At 47.2% G+C, this 16,884-nt stretch overlaps 1 protein-coding gene across 1 annotated transcript in view; it reads left to right on the forward strand.

The window, feature by feature from the left end:
- Positions 1 to 16,884, forward strand: part of AGPAT2 (1-acylglycerol-3-phosphate O-acyltransferase 2) — a 119,457-nt gene extending 102,573 nt beyond the window's left edge. Inside the window, exons 4-6 of the mRNA XM_082264558.1 lie at positions 270 to 365; positions 13,107 to 13,179; positions 16,656 to 16,884. Coding sequence (XP_082120684.1) covers positions 270 to 365; positions 13,107 to 13,179; positions 16,656 to 16,819 — 333 coding nt within the window. The 3' untranslated portion in view covers positions 16,820 to 16,884. The remainder of the gene's footprint in view (positions 1 to 269; positions 366 to 13,106; positions 13,180 to 16,655) is intronic.

Below are 16,884 nucleotides of genomic sequence, written 5' to 3' on the forward strand. Positions count from 1 at the left end.
CACTAGATGAGGGCTCCAGTATTTTATATTATCTAATATCTTTAACGTTTTCTCAGAGTCCAAAGGTCAACTACCAGATTAATTTAGAATCCACTCGGAATCCAGTTCTGAAATAATTGCAAGCAGGTTAAAATACAGAACTGATAGGAATGTCTTCAGACTGGGATCTAGTTTTCATCTCATTAGAAGCTGCATGGGGATCCAGTGATAAGTTCACTGGGTCAATTCTGATCTAGTGGGCTGTCAGTGATCACAAGCTTTCTTTCCAGTTGAAGGTCTGGATTTATCCTGAGGGGACTCGGAACAACAGTGGCGACTTACTTCCTTTCAAGAAAGGAGCATTCCATCTGGCACTGCAGGCGCAGGTAATAATCCAGCTTAATGCCGCTGATGGTAATTTTGTCATTTTCATGTCTAGTTTGTAGAATTCAGAGAACCGGCTCTTGGGGACAATTTGCATATTAAAATACCCAGCACAAAAACACAGATGTTCCTTCATCAATTGTGCCTGTTCCATGTCCTTCCGGCAAGACGAGGAACGCCTGAACAGCTCAGACTGCTGCTGAGAAAATGTATTTCATCCATTTATAACATTTATTTCATCCATTTATTTACTGCCAGAACACTATTTAAAGCACCACACAAAGAACACCAAGCAATTCACATCAGTTTATGCACCACAGGAGCTTGCACTCCAATGTCTCTATAATAGTCAAACTATTGTATATTTATATGTCTGCACCAGAGAGCTTACACCTCAGTTGCACACTGTTGTTAGTACCCAGTTCTATATCTCTGACATATTCTACAGTGCTGTTTAGAGAATACAAAGCCATTCACATTAGTCTCCCCACAGTCCCCACTGACCCACCACAGTCGCATACTATTTTTGTACATTTATACATCCCTGACATGTTCCATTTTGCTTTACAAAGATCTGTGAGACATTTACATTCATCTCTGCACCAGAGGGGCTTACACGCTAATATCCCCACCACAGTCACACACTGTTATCAGTACATATTTATATAGCTCTGACATATTCTACAGTGCTGTACAGGAAACTTTGATAGGAGCTTACATTGTAAAGTCCCACCATAATCACACAGTATTGTAATTATACATTTATGTAGCTCTGACATATTCCACAGTGTTCTACAGAGAAGATTGTACCATTCACATCAATCTCTTCTACAGAGGGGCTTAAACTCCTTTGGGTTTCCAGACAGCTTCCCAGAACCCTGAGAGGAAATTAAAGTTTTAGGCACCACATTTTGGTCCTGGCAATTACAGCCTTGCAAATTGGGTAAGCAGGCTACAAGATCCCAATGCCAAGGTTGCCAGCTGGAAGGATTGGAAACTATTAAGGATAGACCTGATTAAAACTTGCCAGATCCTGGTATTTCTGTATGTCAGCTTTGTCTGTGTTTCCAGTGTCTTTCTATGCGAGAATCTACAGCGGTTTCTTCCTGCTGCTATGGGGGAACAGATTGAACCTCATTAACCACTTGCCGACCGCTGCATGACTATCTACGTCGGCGGTCAGCCCCTCACAGGCAAAGTGACGTAGATCTACGTCGCTCACCTGTGAGGCTCTAGGGGGGCGAGCGCGCCGCCGGAGGCGCACTCCCGCCCCTGCTCGCTCCCTAACATCTCCGTGCGTGTGCCCGGCGGACCTGATGTCCGCCGGTCACTCGCGATCGTCGGGTGGAGAGGGAGAAAGGCAGGCGGCTAATGTAAACGAAGCCACCTGTCATTCTCTCCTGTGTAATGACAGAGATCATACGGTTCTGCTATGCAGGATCGTATTTCTCTGTTACACAAAAAGCCACGCCCCTTTACAGTTAGAAGCACGCCCCTAGGGACACACTTAACCCTTCCTTCTCCAATAAAGATAACCCCTTCCCTGCCAGTGTCATTTTTACAGTAACCATGCATATTTATAGCACTGATTACTGTAGTAATGTCACTGGTAACCCCAAAAATGTCAGTCAAGGGTCCGATCTGTCTTCCACAATGTCGCAGTCCCGCAAAAAAAATCGCAGATCACCGCCATTACTCGTTAAAAAAAAACCAACAAAAATGACAAAAATCTTTCCCTTAGTTAGTAAACGCAATAACTTTTGCGCAAACCAATCAAAGTACGCTTATTGCGATTTTTTTTTTTTTATTACCAAACATATGTAGCAGAAAACAAATTGGCCAAAAATGTTAAAAAATTTTGATTTTTACATTTTTTTGGGGGTGGAAATATAAAAAAATGTGAAAAATATTGTTATTTTTTCAAAATCTATGCTCTTTTTTTGTTTATAGCGCAAAAAGTAAAAAACGCACAGGTGATCAAATACCACCAAAAGAAAGCTCTGTTTGTGGGAAAAAAAGGATGTCAATTTCGTTTAGGTACAGCGTCGCACGACCGCGCAATGTTGTTGTAAATTCACGCAGTGCCGAATAGCAAAATAGGGCCTGGTCAGGAAGGGGGTAAAATGTTCCGGGGCTTAAGTGGTTAAGAGGTCTGTAACCTACCTTCCAAGGCAGACAGGTGGCCTAGGTATGGTCAACCCAGTGGTTTTCTTTCCTCTGATGTTTTGGAAACCTAATTTTGTTAACATGTTGGCAGGGGAACCGCCGCGGGTGGGTTGGTATTTTCAGTCCTGGTTTAAGCCTTTTCTGCAAAGTTGGGGAAATGGTGGGCCAATAAAAAGCCTGAGGGGACGGAAATTGCTTCGGCAGTGACGACGATGCAGGTAATTAAGCCTCTTCCTAGGTAGGCCCTGGAGAGGAGGGTTGTTAAATCTGCCTTTAGCAAGCCACTGGCCTTGAGGGATTGCCCAGGCTCTGTTATGAGAGAGGGTCTGCGTTTAATGAATCTGGAGAGAATTCCTTTAACGTTTTTTGGATTTGGCCTGGCGCCTGTTCCATGGTTAACTCTATGTGAAGGGCAACCTAACGCATTGCTTTGTGGAGAAATGGGGTTTTCCAAGGGTGGAGTGTGGTGGGGTGGAGGAGACGATGGACCATTTCTTGCTTCAGTACCTCTTAGAATTATTTAAGCGGGTGGGTGGGGCTTTGGGTAATCCCTGTCCTTTTGGAGTGGTCTTACGGGGCCTTTCAAACTCACTGGGATTTTGATTTTCAAACACTTTTTCTAGTTAGCTTAGTAGTCCGTTACTACACATGGACTGCACAGTGTCAGGTTTCCACTCCACTTTTTTTTCCATAAAAGTCCTGTCGCGGTTCCTGTCGAGGTGGTGGTGCACAACATTCTGGATAAGTTTGGGAAGATTTGGGGTCTTGAGGACAGGTGACGGCGCGAGCCTAGACAAAGGCGTGGAGGAATTTTAGGTCTCCATAGCTGCTGTCTGTCAGTGTCTGGGTTTGCGGCTTTTCTTTCTGTCCTTTCACATCCCTTTGATTTTTATAGGATCAGATTCTTGGAAAAAGGCTGCATGCATGGGTTAAATGTTTCATCGTTTCTTAGGCTGGCCATACACTATACAATTTTCTTATTCAATTTCCTTTAGATTTACCTTAAACTATGTAGTGCATGGGCCTGCCTGACTGCATACAAATTGAAAGTGTTTAGGTTTGACCCTATATTACATGGTTTTGGTAAATCTAAAGGAAAGTTGAACAAGAAAATTGTATAGTGTATGGCCAGCCTTAGCCTGAGGGAGAGTTTAGGTTGGGGTAGGCTTGTGTTTTGCATACTTTAGTGGTTTACTGATAATAAAGTTTATATTTTTTCGTATATAGCTCTATTTATGTTATTTTTTGAAGAAAATCCGTTTTCTTTTTTGTAAGGCCCCTTTCACATGGGGTGGATCCGTCCAAGCGGGATCTCTCCTCTGATCCTCACTGAGCAGGCGAATGACAGGTCCTTATCCACTCCGTTATGCAGAGCGGACACAGGCACAGCCCGTTCTCCTCTATTGGGCAATCGAATGGAAACAGGCTGCATGTCCATTTCAATCCGATTGTTATTTGATCTCATCCGCTGGACGGATGGCGAACGCATCGCCATACGTCTGTTTTCAGCGGATTTTGTTGAATTGGATGCTTGGCGGGTGTCTGCTGACATCTGCCACCCCATAGAGGTCAATGGGTGGTTTGTTCAGTCCGCCTGAAAATCTGACAGGCGGACTCGATCGGTCCACTGGTGTGAAAGGTTCCTTATTTGCTGATGTAAGCTTGTTTGTTCTTGTGTATATATTCATTTTTATTTACTTTTTGTATACATGTAAATATGTACATTGTAATGAACTCTCAACAAGAGTTACCGTAGTTATATTTGCTAATTACAAACCTAAATATGTGCTCTTTCCTATTTAGTAATGCTGCAGAGTGGTTGTACTTTGCTACTTCTCTTACTCCTCTGAACATCTACGTGGCTCAGTCTTGTATGATTCACTAAGAACACTATCTCTATGTAGCTTACAGTAAATTGAACTACTCTCCTCACTTGTCCACAAAGGATGCTGACTGTACAGTCTGATGCAAAGATGGGCACTAGAGGGCTAGCTTATTCCGTACATCCGAAATCTGCTATTATGGCCTCCATTAACAGCTGTTCAGCACCCATGAGGACTTCTCTATCTGACTTACAAAAAAACAGTAGATGTGCAGCTATATACACTAACTGGCCACTTTATTAGGTACACCTTCCTAGAACTGGGTTGGACCCCCTTTTGCCTTCAGAACTGCCTTAATTCTTCATGGCATAGATTCAACAAGGTGTTGGAAAGACTCCTCAGAGATGTTGGTCCATGTTGATATGATGGCATCACGCACTTGCTGCAGATTTGTCGGCTGCACATCCATGATTAGAATCTCCCATTCCACCACATCCCAAAGGTGCTCTATTGGATTGAGATCTGGTGACTGTGGAGGCCATTGGAGTGCAGTGACCTCATTGTCATGTTCAATAAACCAGTAGTGAGATAATTTGAGCTTTGTGACATGGTGCATTATCCTGCTGGAAGGAGCCATCAGAAGATGGGTACACTGTAGTCATAGAGGGATGGACATGGTCAGCAACAATACTCAGGTAGGTCGTGACGTTTAAACAATGCTCAGTTGGTACCAAGGGACTCAAAGTGTGCCAAGAAAACATTCCCCGCACCATTACATCACCACCACCAGCCTGAACCATTGATACAAGGCAGGATGGATCCATGCTTTCATGTGTACACCAAATTCTAACCCTACGATCTGAATGTCATGGCTGAAATCGAGACTCATCAGACCAGGCAATGTTTCTCTTACGTCCTCCGACAGTCGCCGCCTCCTCTAAGTCATCACTGTTGGGTATTGTCTACCTATCCATAGGAATAGCTAGGCATATAGACTTAGTCCAAAGACAAAAGGCATTAGCATATACACACCCATGGGGGCTGTCCCATCCGGTCAATACCCCCCCTGCATCACCACTCCCAACTCAGTTTTAATTTGCCTAGCGTCAGGAATAGTCAGGCTTACCTTGTGCTGGGGCTTCAGTCTCAGCCTTCCTAAATCTTTTATTTGATTTTCTTTGAAAATGTCAGTTTTTTCTCTCACTTTACTAGCTGTTTATTTTGTCAGCTCTAGTGTTAGTCTTCTCTTCGGATGAAGATGGATCATGCGGTGCTGGGATTCGGACTGACCGCCCTGGTTCTCCAGGGCACAGAGGGTCAGATGGACCCCCAGCCCGCCATCGAGCGTTCAGCTATGGTTCGCCCTGGCATTACGAACGACCCATCCCTGTTCGCTACAGGGATGCAGCCGTGAGGTCGCTACCTCACAGGACTAGTCTGCGGTGCTGCAGCATCATGTCCCTGGCTCACGGCACTCCCTGTCAGATGAGGACAGAGGTTTATCCGTGCATAGAGGCTCCCCCACGCCATCTGGTACAGGTAAGTACTTTTCTGTCTGGGGCCTCTGTCTGGGGTGGCAGTCTGTGTTGCTGTGTGTCCCCATGTCTGTGCCTGTGTGACTCCCTGTGCGTTCCCTGCGGGGTTCGTTTGTGCAGATCTGTATGTTTGCCGGGGGTCCCTGTCCCTTAGGTGCATGTTAGGGGTGCAGACGTTTGTGCTTGTGCGGCGACCGCAGCGGGGAAAATTTGCGCGGTCCGCCATCTTTACTGTGAGCACACATGTATAGCTCCTCTGGGGCGCTTGTACATGTCATTTTGGTGCCATCCGCCGCCATTTTGTGGGCGGTGGAATGATCGGTCCGGCCGCATGTCGGCGGCCATCTTGGCGTAGCCTCCATGCATTCCTATGGGGCAGCCATTTTCCCGGGGTCTGACTTTAGTCCAGCCCTCTCCAGCAGCATTCCATCAGCAGCAAGGACACTGGTAGCAACGCTCTGCGGGCTCTGCAGGTTATCACTTTCATTTTCCCTCTGTATATCGCTTCTGGCTCAGTTTTCTTTTCTCCCTTGGGGGTCTCTCATCACTGTTGCAGTAGCGGTGGGGCTGCGCACACCGCAGCGCTTTTTAAAGGGGACAGTACATCTTTTTTGCACTGTAGTTGTTTCTGATAACTTGAGCCATGGATTCGCAGGAAAGCATGTTTCCTCCAGCTCTAGTGGGGGGTCCCGGTTCTCCTGTGGCCCCGCTGCGCCCCGCTCTTACTGCGGTGGCGAATAAGGAACTGCTGATGTCTGAACGTGCTGCGAGTAGGAGTCCCAGGTTGTCTCTCTGTCTCTTGGTTCAGATGGGGATATGGCTGCTGCTGCGAGCGTGCCCTTTTCAGGGCCCCGCTCATCTTTGGACCCCTTGGGGTCTGAGCGGGAGGCTGAAATGGAAGGGGTTGATACCCCCTCCCCGGGGTCGCCTGCAGCACGGGCGACCTTGGATGATTTGATTGTGTCTGTTAAGAACACTTTACATTTAGAGGATGAGCCCTGTCCTCCGGGCTTTGTGTCCCCGTTTGGGACGCACAGGACCCGCAAGTCTGAGCAGGTTTTCCCTGCCCAGAAGAATTCCAGGACACTGTTAATGAACAGTGGCGCACGTTAACGCGTCCATTCCTGGTGCCTAGTCGGTTTGGGTTGCTTTATCCTTTTGATCCGGCTACGGAATCACGATGGTGTGTGCCTCCACAGGTGGATCACACTGTGGCCGTGCTGAACAAGGCTTCCTTGGTTCCTACTGAGGAAGCTCCGGTTTTCCGGGGTCCCACGGACCGGCGTTTGGAGTCCCTATCTCGCCATTCCTATGCGGTGGCGGGTTCGTTGCTCAAACCCGTTTTCGCGTCCGTTCTGGTGGCTCAGGCGGCTGCTGATTGGACTAAGATGCTTAAGCGCAATCTTGTGTCTGCTGGTGTCACACCTGCCCGGCTGAAATTGGTGGATAAAATCCACCAAGGAGTCATGTACTTGTGTGATGCAGCTTTGGCCGAGGCCCCCTTTGTGGCTCGCCTCTCTAGTGTCGCGGTGCTTCAACGGCGACTGATTTGGCTGAAGAGCTGGTCGGCCGACCAGTCCTCAAGGGAAGCGGTTGCTGATTCTCCCTATGCTGGCTCTCGCCTTTTTGGCGAGGCATTGGACGCCCTGGTGGCAGGCGTCACGGGGGGCATGAGCTCTATGCTGCCCCAGAACCTGAAGACCAAGTCCTTTCGAGGCGGGCGGGGTTCTGCGTCTGGTTCCAATCGGGGGTTCTTTCGGGCCTCTCGGGCCCGTCCCAAGGGCAAGACCTTCCAGGCCCAGGGCACCCAGAAGGAGCCCTGGGCAGGTGAGCAGGAGTCCGGCAATGCCGGCTCGGCGGGTCAATCCGCCTCTACCTGAAGGGGCGCCCTCACCCATTTTAAGGGTGCGGGGACGTTTGCGCGGTTTCCTCCGACCTTGGCTGCTCAGGCTATCGGACAGATGGGTCCAGGAAATCGTTCGATCGGGCTTCCAGATCACATTCCTTTCCCGGTTGGCGGACCGATTCTTTCCCTCCAATCTTCATCTGCTTCTGGGGCGTCTGCAGGACTTGCATCAAGCGGTGCAGGACCTGCTTGCTCAGGGGGTGCTTGTCCCGGTACCTCATCGGGACAGGTTTCGGGGAATCTGTTCACTGTGCTCAGGAAGGTGGGCAACGTGCGTCCTATTCTGGACCTGAAAGCGCTGAACCGCTTCGGGCGTGTTCAGCAGTTTCGAATGGAGTCTCTCCGTTCGGTTGTGGCCTCCTTAAGTCCAGGAGAATTCCTGGCTTCGGTAGCTCTGAAGGATGCGTACCTGCACGTCCCTATTTTCGAGGGTCATCAGCGGTACATTCGGTTTGCTATCGCAGAGGACCACTACCAGTTTGTGGCGTTACCTTTTGGTCTCGCTTCGGTACCCAGGGTGTTTACCGGGGTGTTGACACCGGTCCTGGGCCTACTGCGATCTGTCCATCATGGTACAGACGCTCCAGGAGTTCGGATGGAACATCAACGTTCGACAGTCAATGTTGTCTCCGTTGCTTCGCCTTCCCTATCTGGGACTGGTTCTGGACTCTGCTCAGGCAAAGGTGTTCTTGCCGGAGGACATGCTCCGGACTTTGCGGGACGGACTCAGGTCCCTCAGGGACGACCTGTCCTCGTCACTCAGGACCTGCATGCGGGGCCTGGGGTTGATGGTGTCGGTCTTCGAGGCGATTCCCTTTGCCCAGTTCCACACGCGGGCTCTCCAGATGGAGATCCTGGCCAGGTGGGACAGACTACCTCAGTCCTTGGATCTGGATGTCTCCTTGAGTCGCCAGACCAGATTGACTCTTCTGGGGTGGTTCCTGTCCCCGTCGGTGGCGGAAAGCAAGTCCTTCCGTCCGTCAGTGTGGACAGTGGTTACCACGGACGCCAGCCTGTCGGGCTGGGGTGGAGTCCTGGGCAACCTGTCTGCCCAGGGCACTTGGTTGGAGGAGGAGTCATCCCACCCGATAAATGTGCTGGAACTACGAGCGATAAAACTCTGTCTCTTCCAGTGGTCGGACCGTCTCCGGGGCCTGCCTGTTTGCGTGCAGACTGACAATGCTACCGCGGTGGCTTACATCAACCACCAGGGGGGCACCAGGAGTGCTTGAGCGGCCCGGGAGGTGACCGACATTCTGTCTTGGGCCGAGACTCATGTCCCGGCGATCTCGGCAGTTCACATTCCGGGTGTGGAAAATTGGCAGGCCGATTATCTGAGCCGCCAGACCCTGGACCAGGGGGAATGGTCTCTACACCTGGAGGTCTTTCAGGTGCTGTGTGCGAAGTGAGGATCCCCAGATGTGGATCTGTTCGCATCCCGGCTAAATCAAAAGGGGGAAAGGTTCGTGGCAAGAACGCGCGATCCGTTGGCGGACGCCTCGGATGCGTTGGTGGCCCCTTGGCATCAGTATCGTCTGATGTGCGCCTTTCCTCCGATTCAGTTACTATCCCGGTTCCTTCGCAGTTTGGTCTCGGAACCGCACATGGTGATTCTGGTGGCGCCGGACTGGTCTCGCCGGTCCTGGTACGCCGACGTTGTTCACCTGGCAGTGGCGCCTCTGTGGCGTCTGCCTCTGCCTCTGCGGGAAGATCTCCTGTCTCAGGGTCCGATCTTCCATCCTGATTTACAGTCCCTGGCCTTGACGGCCTGGCTGTTGAGACCCAGGTCTTGAAGGACGAGGGTCTATCCCCTGAGGTTATCCCTACCCTATTCAAGGCTGGGAATTCCTCCTCTGGTAAGATCTGTTACCGTACCTGGAAAGCCTATTTCACCTGGTGTGAGTCCAGGGGGTTCTCCCCTTGTTCTTACTCGGTATCGAGAATCTTGGCTTTCCTCCAGTCTGGAGTGGATCAGCGCCTGGCGCTGGCCACGATAAAGGGCCAGGTGTCTGCACTGGCTGTCCTTTTCCGACGCCCTGTGGCGTCTCATTCCTTGGTGCGCACTTTCATTCAAGGTGTGCGGCATCTGGCTCCTCCCAGGAAGGAGCCTTTACCTCCATGGGACTTGAACTTGGTTCTGTCCATGTTGCAGCGTGTTCCCTTTGAAAACATCAGGGAGATATCGTTGCCTCTGCTGTCGAAAAGGGTTGCTTTTCTAGTGGCGATCCCTTCGGTTCGCAGAGTGTTGGAGCTGGCGGCGTTGTCTTGCCGCTCCCTTTACTTGATCATTCACAAGGATAAGGTGGTTTTGCGTCCACCCCCATCCTTCCTTCCCAAGGTGATCTCTGAATTTCACCTTAGTGAGGACATTGTCCTGCCTTCGCTTTGTACGAAGCCTAACCATCCATAGGAGATTGCTTTGCATTCCTTGGATGTTGTCAGGGCGATCAGGGTTTTACCTGTCGTCTACGGAATCCTTTCGGAGACGGATTCCCTCTTTGTCCTTCCTGAGGGATCTCGGAAGGGCATGGCTGCGTCCGCAGCTACTATTGCCAAATGTATCGGACAGACCATTGAGCAGGCTTACGCCTTGACGGAACGGGTTCCGCCCTTCCCTGTTAAGGCGCACTCTACCAGGTCTTTGAGTGCATCCTGGACCTATTGGCATCGGGCCTCGGTGGCCCAGGTGTGCACGGCGGCGACTTGGTCGCCGGTGCACACTTTTTTTCCCAAGTTCTACGAAGTAGACATTCTGGCATCAGCTGATGCTTCTTCTGGCCGCAAAGTTCTTAGTGCGGCAGTGCCATGATGGACCCTTGAATTTTTCTCTGGGTCCCTGGCTGTTGGCATTTGCTTTCCTGGGCTGTTTGCTCATGTTGAGCATTGTTTTTTTCTGTTGCCCAGTTGGTTCTCTTACAGTGCATGTAAGATTCCTTTCTCTGATGTGGGTACTGCGTTGCCTTTTCTACGGTTGCGTCTCATACCCCTCATGTTTATACTGCTTTGGGACATCCCAACAGTCCCAACGAAATTTTTGTAAAATCTTACCTGTAAAATTCCTTTCTCTGAGTCCTCCAACAGTCGCCGCCCCCGCCCCTCTTTTGGGGTTCTTATTACCTACTGCTGTGCTACCAAACTGAGTTGGGAGTGGTGATGCAGGGGGGGTATTGACCGGATGGGAACAGCCCCCTTTGGGTGTGTGTATATGCTAATGCATTTTGTCTTTGGACTAAGTCTATATGCCTAGCTATTCCTACGGATAGGTAGACAATACCCAACAGTGATGACTTAGAGGAGGCGGCGACTGTCGGAGGACTCAGAGAAAGGAATTTTACAGGTAAGATTTTACAAAAATTCATTTTTTTTTTTAATCATCTATTGTCCAATTTTGGGGAGCCTGTGCGAATTGTAGCCTCAGTTTTCTGTTCTTAGCTGACCGGATTGGCTCCTGGTGTGGTCTTCTGCTTCTGTAGCCCATCTGCTTCAAGGTTGGATGTGTTGTGCATTCAGAGATGGTATCCTGCTTACCTTGGTTGTAACGAGTGCTTATTTGAGTTACTGTTGCCTTTCTATCATCTCCAACCAGTCTGCCCATTCTCTTCTGACCTCCGACATCAATGAGGCATTTTCCTCCACACCGCTTCCGCTCACTGGATATTTTCTCTTTTTGGGACCATTCTCTGTAAACCCTAGATATGGTTGTGTGTGAAAATCCCAGTAGAAAAGCAGTTTTTGAAATACTCAGACCAGCCTGTCTGGCACCAACAAGCATGCCACGTTCAGAGTCACTTAAATCCCCCTTCTTCCCCATGCTCATGCTCGGTTTAAATGTCAGCAAGTCGTCTTCACCATGTCTAGATGCCTAAATGTATTGAGTTGCTGCCATGTGATTGGCTGATTAGCAATTTGTGTTACCAAGCAATTGAACAGGTGTGCATAATAAAGTGGTCGGTGAGTGTGTATATATACAGTATGTGTGTACATAAATATATAATTATAAAATATTGTACAGCAAAAACTTATTGAGAGAAGCTGCAACTTCCCAAAAGTAAAATTGTTGCATTATTGGTGCTTATGACCACCTTATTATTGGTTTAAACGTACAGTTGTCATGAAGTCTGCCACTCTGCAGAGTCCACAAGACAGGAAGATGCTTCATCCCTGAGTAATGCCATTTTCAAACAAAGATGTATCCTCTCTGTGCAATTCACAGTGAAGTTGGCACCCTCTGCTTTTTTTCATTCCTCCTAAAAGTGTAACAGGGAGGGAGCCATCCTTTTCTTGTTGACGGTAAACTCCATGCAGATATAAAGAGCACACTATAATACAGCCCCATAAACAGTGATACATGCTTAAATGTCATTTTAAATACAAGCAGTATAGTACCAGGATGAAGATGCAGCTTTGGGCCCTAGATCCCGTGTGAGTGAACACCTTGGCACGTGGTGTAACATGTTGTTAGCTGCAGGGTGCTGTACAGGTTCAGGGCCATGTCCATCATTCGGTTGAACCCTGTCTTTGAAGAGCCCCTGATAGGGTATGCCCACCAAGAGGGCAAAAGATCTGGATGGGACTTGTCCGTAAAATCCAACCTTCAACTACTGAGAGGAACAAAAGCCACAGTAAGTCAGGGCCCTGCCCTGTGTTGCTAGACCAGGGTGTTATTTCTCTGGCCCTTATGGGATTTACAGAGGAGTGTAGACTGCAACACTTTTGGAAGAGTTTGTCATGGTCAGAGAGCAGTAGTGATCATTTATTACCTTTTAGTACATTTGCAAAGAATTCTTTGGCTCATATGTTGGTCTATTGAGCTTTCCCGAACCTTGTGCAGATGCTTTTTTAAAAGGCAATGCCTACTTGCTGTCTCCTTGGACACTTAAATCAAGAAAGTCATGGGAAGAAAGAGAATATTATTATTATTATGCTCATAAGAGCGTATAATATAATAGGGTGGGGATATGGTACAAAAGGTAATATTTGTGAGGGATGAGCTGATGGAAGGATTAAAAGTTAAATTTTTAGGTGGAGGTGGGATAGGCTCCCCTGAATAGATGAGTTTTCAGGGATACCCCAAAGGTGGCCAGGGTAGGGGATAGCAGGACATATTATTGAGGTAGAGCATTCTAGTAAAAGAACAGATCAGGACCTACTGTTTAAATGAAATCAAGTATATATTTTCTTCTTTATTACTTAACTTATTATTCCCTGGTCTGGAATCTGTATTTTAGACCTCTAGAGTTCCTTTTGATTCTGTAACTTTAGAGAACTGTCCATTTTGTCTATAGTAATGGTATTCTGTCTCTCTGTTGTCAGGTTCCTATCATCCCAGTGGTGTACTCCTCATTTACCAGCTTCTATGACCGCAGGAAGAACCTGTTCACTGGTGGTAGGTAGACACTGACGGCTTTGCAGATCAGACAAGCTGTGCTCAGCGCCTTAAGCCTGCGTGATGGGTGACATCTGCTGTCCAGCTTTTTGCTTTATACTGGAAGAACGTTATCGGCTTCCCGGGGATGTGAGAGCTCTTTAAGCTGCTGGAGGGACGTGCAGAGAATTATTCTTCATGCAGAATTGTCAGATTGGACCAGATCTGCAGAATATTTGGAGACCCCGGTAGAGGAGGATGACAGCTGTGTGCTCTGCTGCCACCTAATGGACACACATGTGCCTGCCTTTCCTGTTTTTCTTTTAAATCTGTGCTGACAGAAATACAGAGGCTTCCACTGCTGACCTCCTCCTGAAAATATTAGTTACTGGACTGTCCCTTGCTTGTGAGTCATTAACCCAGAACAAGCATTTAGAGCAAGGATCTTCAAACAAATAAAGGGCTAGTTCATTGTCCTTCAGACTTTGGGGAGTTGGACAGTGACCAGTGGAAGTAAACAATGGGGTTGATTTTATTAAAACCGAAGAGTGCAAAATCTGGTGGAGATCTGCATAGAAACCAAACCGCTTCCAGTGTTTTTTATTTTTTTTTGTCAAGGCTTAAAGAGGAAGTAAACCCTCCTCTGACACTTTTACCGATAGCTAAGCCTATGATAAGACTTACCTATAAGTACTGTAAATATCTCCTAAACATGTACCATTTAGGAGATATTTACCTTACATGCAGCCAGTGACGTCACTGGCACATGCGCTCTGAAGGAACGGCCGCTGGTGCCGTTTCTTCAGAGCCCCGTGACTGTCAGCTCCTGCGCGTGGGAGTGGCGTCACCGCGGCTCCGGCCAATCAGATTGCCAGATGCCGTGATCCCGGAAGACGGGCGACTGGACATGTCGCCCGTCATACAGCTAAGCGGGCGGCACGGCGGGGGCTCGTTCTAAGGTAAGTATTTCATAATGAGCTAGTATGCGATGCATACTAGCTCATTATGTGTTTCTCTTACAGGTTGCAAAAAAAAAGTTGTATGGGTTTACAACCTCTTAAACTTAGCAAGTTGAAGTTAGAAGTTGATTGACTACCATACACAGCTGCCCCAGATTCTGCACTCGTTTTAGTAAATGAACCCTTATGTCTCAGGCTAGGTGGTAAAATAAAAAAATGACATAGCACCTGTGGTCAGTATCCCCATCCTTGGTGTCAGTGGGAGGAGTAATGCCCCATTGTTGATGTCAGTGGAATAAATGGTGTCTCATCATTGGCGTCAGTGGGAGGAGTAGTGCCTTATATCAGTGGGAGAAATAGTACCCCAAGGATTACTATGGATTTAGAGGATAAAAACTTTGCTGTCTGAAGTATGAAGAGTCTCTAGATAGAATCTGCATATAGGTTTATTACCTACTTTAAAATATAGAACAGCAAAATACACCTAGTTTCCCCTTTGACAGGAATTCATAGCCTTACAATTAACTTGACAGCACAGTAGAAACTGGCGATTGGGGTTACAAGCGATCCCACAACGTTTCTGTACACTTATGAAAATTGGTTGTTTGTGCGCTCTGAAGCCTCTGATTCCGGATTGTGTACTATATGCAAATATTGACTTTAATCTTAAGCATGCCCCTGCCTACCATAGTACAAAGCAGACCCCATTCGTGACCTGTTAAGTGCCATTTGCCTTGCATTATGGGATGCATGCTGCATGTCTGAGGTCCAACTTTGAACAAAGCTGCTCTCTACCAGAACTGGGAACTCTGATTGAGATCACATCATTGAAGTCCTCAAGTGATATAGGAAGCCAGCAACCACACACAGCTGAAATATTGGTCTTTAATAAATACTTGAGACTTAATTGCTTTAGAAAATGTCCTCATATTACGATGAATAGGTGGTGTGCAGAGTGGTGCATGACTGCAGATAACACAGTGGTATTGTTTGCACTTTTTTAAATATAGAAAATTATGTTCTGGTGCGCTAAATAAATATATAACAGTGACTTTCGTGTATATAAACACAAAACTGTGCTAAGGTGACGTGATTCAAATGTGACTTGAACAATCATACACAGTATCCATAAACCAAACATAAAAGTTCACGAATGTCCAAAGTGTGTAAGCAACAAATCCTCAAATCACTAGTGAAAAAAATGTGTGATTCCAAATGAAACGGTGAAAGTCCATAAATCCATATAACATATGTGTGAATCCCACCACCTCCCAGGCTGTCTCCTTACCAGATGGATAAGGTAAAGGTGCAATTATACTCCCCCACGAGTAACCTCCTGTGTTGTGGAAGTAATCCTGTGCTCTTATTCACACTGGGAGAGGAATAAGCTAGTCATGCCTATTACCAGATGATTAATAGTGAGTAGCATGGGTTCATCCCCTCAAAGGGTAATTCTTCCACCAACACCACTAGATGGACTCTGGGTCACTTAACAGAACAATCCTCTGTAACTCCTGCACTTCTCCTGTAGTGGCATCCACAGATTCTCCCCATATATAGAATGAAAAGTGCGGCCAATAGTGCATCACCTCAATAAAACTTTATTAAAATAGACAGAGTGCACTTACATATTCTAACTGAAGTTCGAGGAGGGCCCTCCTATCTCAGTAGAAGCTCGTTTGAAGGAAACGCGTCATAGAGGAGGCGCCGCGCCGTCGCACACTACATCAGCGTAGGTTATTTTGGCGATTTGCTCGAACCTCAGTTGGAATATTTAAGTGGACTCTGTCTATTTTAATAACGTTTTATTGAGTTAATGCACTATTGGCTGCACTTTTCATTCTATATATGGGGAGAATCTGTGGATGCCACTACAGGAGAAGTGCAGGAGTTACAGAGCATTGTTCTGTTAAGTGACCCAGAGTCTATCTAGTGGTGTTGGTGGAAGAATTACCCTTTGAGGGGATGAACCCATGCTACTCAATATTAATCATCTGGTAATAGGCATGACTAGCTTATTCCTCTCCCAGTGTGAATAAGAGCACAGGATTACTTCCACAACACAGGAGGTTACTCGTAGGGGAGTATTATTGCACCTTTACCTTATCCATCTGGTAAGGAGACAGCCTGAGAGGTGGTGGGATTCACACATATGTTATATGGATTTATGGACTTTCACCGTTTCATTTGGAATCACACATTTTTTTCACTAGTGATTTGAGGATTTGTTGCTTACACACTTTGGACATTCGTGAACTTTTATGTTTGGTTTATGGGTACTGTGTATGATTGTTCAAGTCACATTTGAATCACATCACCTTAGCACAGTTTTGTGTTTATATACACGAAAGTCACTGTTATATATTTATTTAGCGCACCAGACCATCATTTTCTACACTTTATTCCAAATCATGTATTTGGATCTTTGGTAGCAGCTTTCATTTTCAATCAGCGCACCCTTCACATATTATTTCAGCTTTTTTAAATATACCAGCAGTCAGATTTTGTATTCAGTCTCCTATTTTTCTTCATTTCCAGGAACCATCAAAGTTGAGATTCTTCCCAAAATTGATTTTGCGGACTTGAAAGACCAGGACATTTCAGAGCTGACAGAAAAATGTTTCAGTGACATGCGCAAAGTGTTCTTCCGGCTCTCCGGCAAGCCGTTGCAAGCTGGTGGAGAGGACATTTCTAAAAAATAAAAACTACTGGACTTGCGGACATCAGACCCAGAGACTGACTTACAAGGGGCAGAGCAATGTGAGTC

Source organism: Pelophylax lessonae (assembly GCF_965119305.1).
Source record: "Pelophylax lessonae genome assembly, chromosome: 7".
In the NCBI taxonomy this organism is placed as follows: Eukaryota; Metazoa; Chordata; class Amphibia; order Anura; family Ranidae; genus Pelophylax; species Pelophylax lessonae.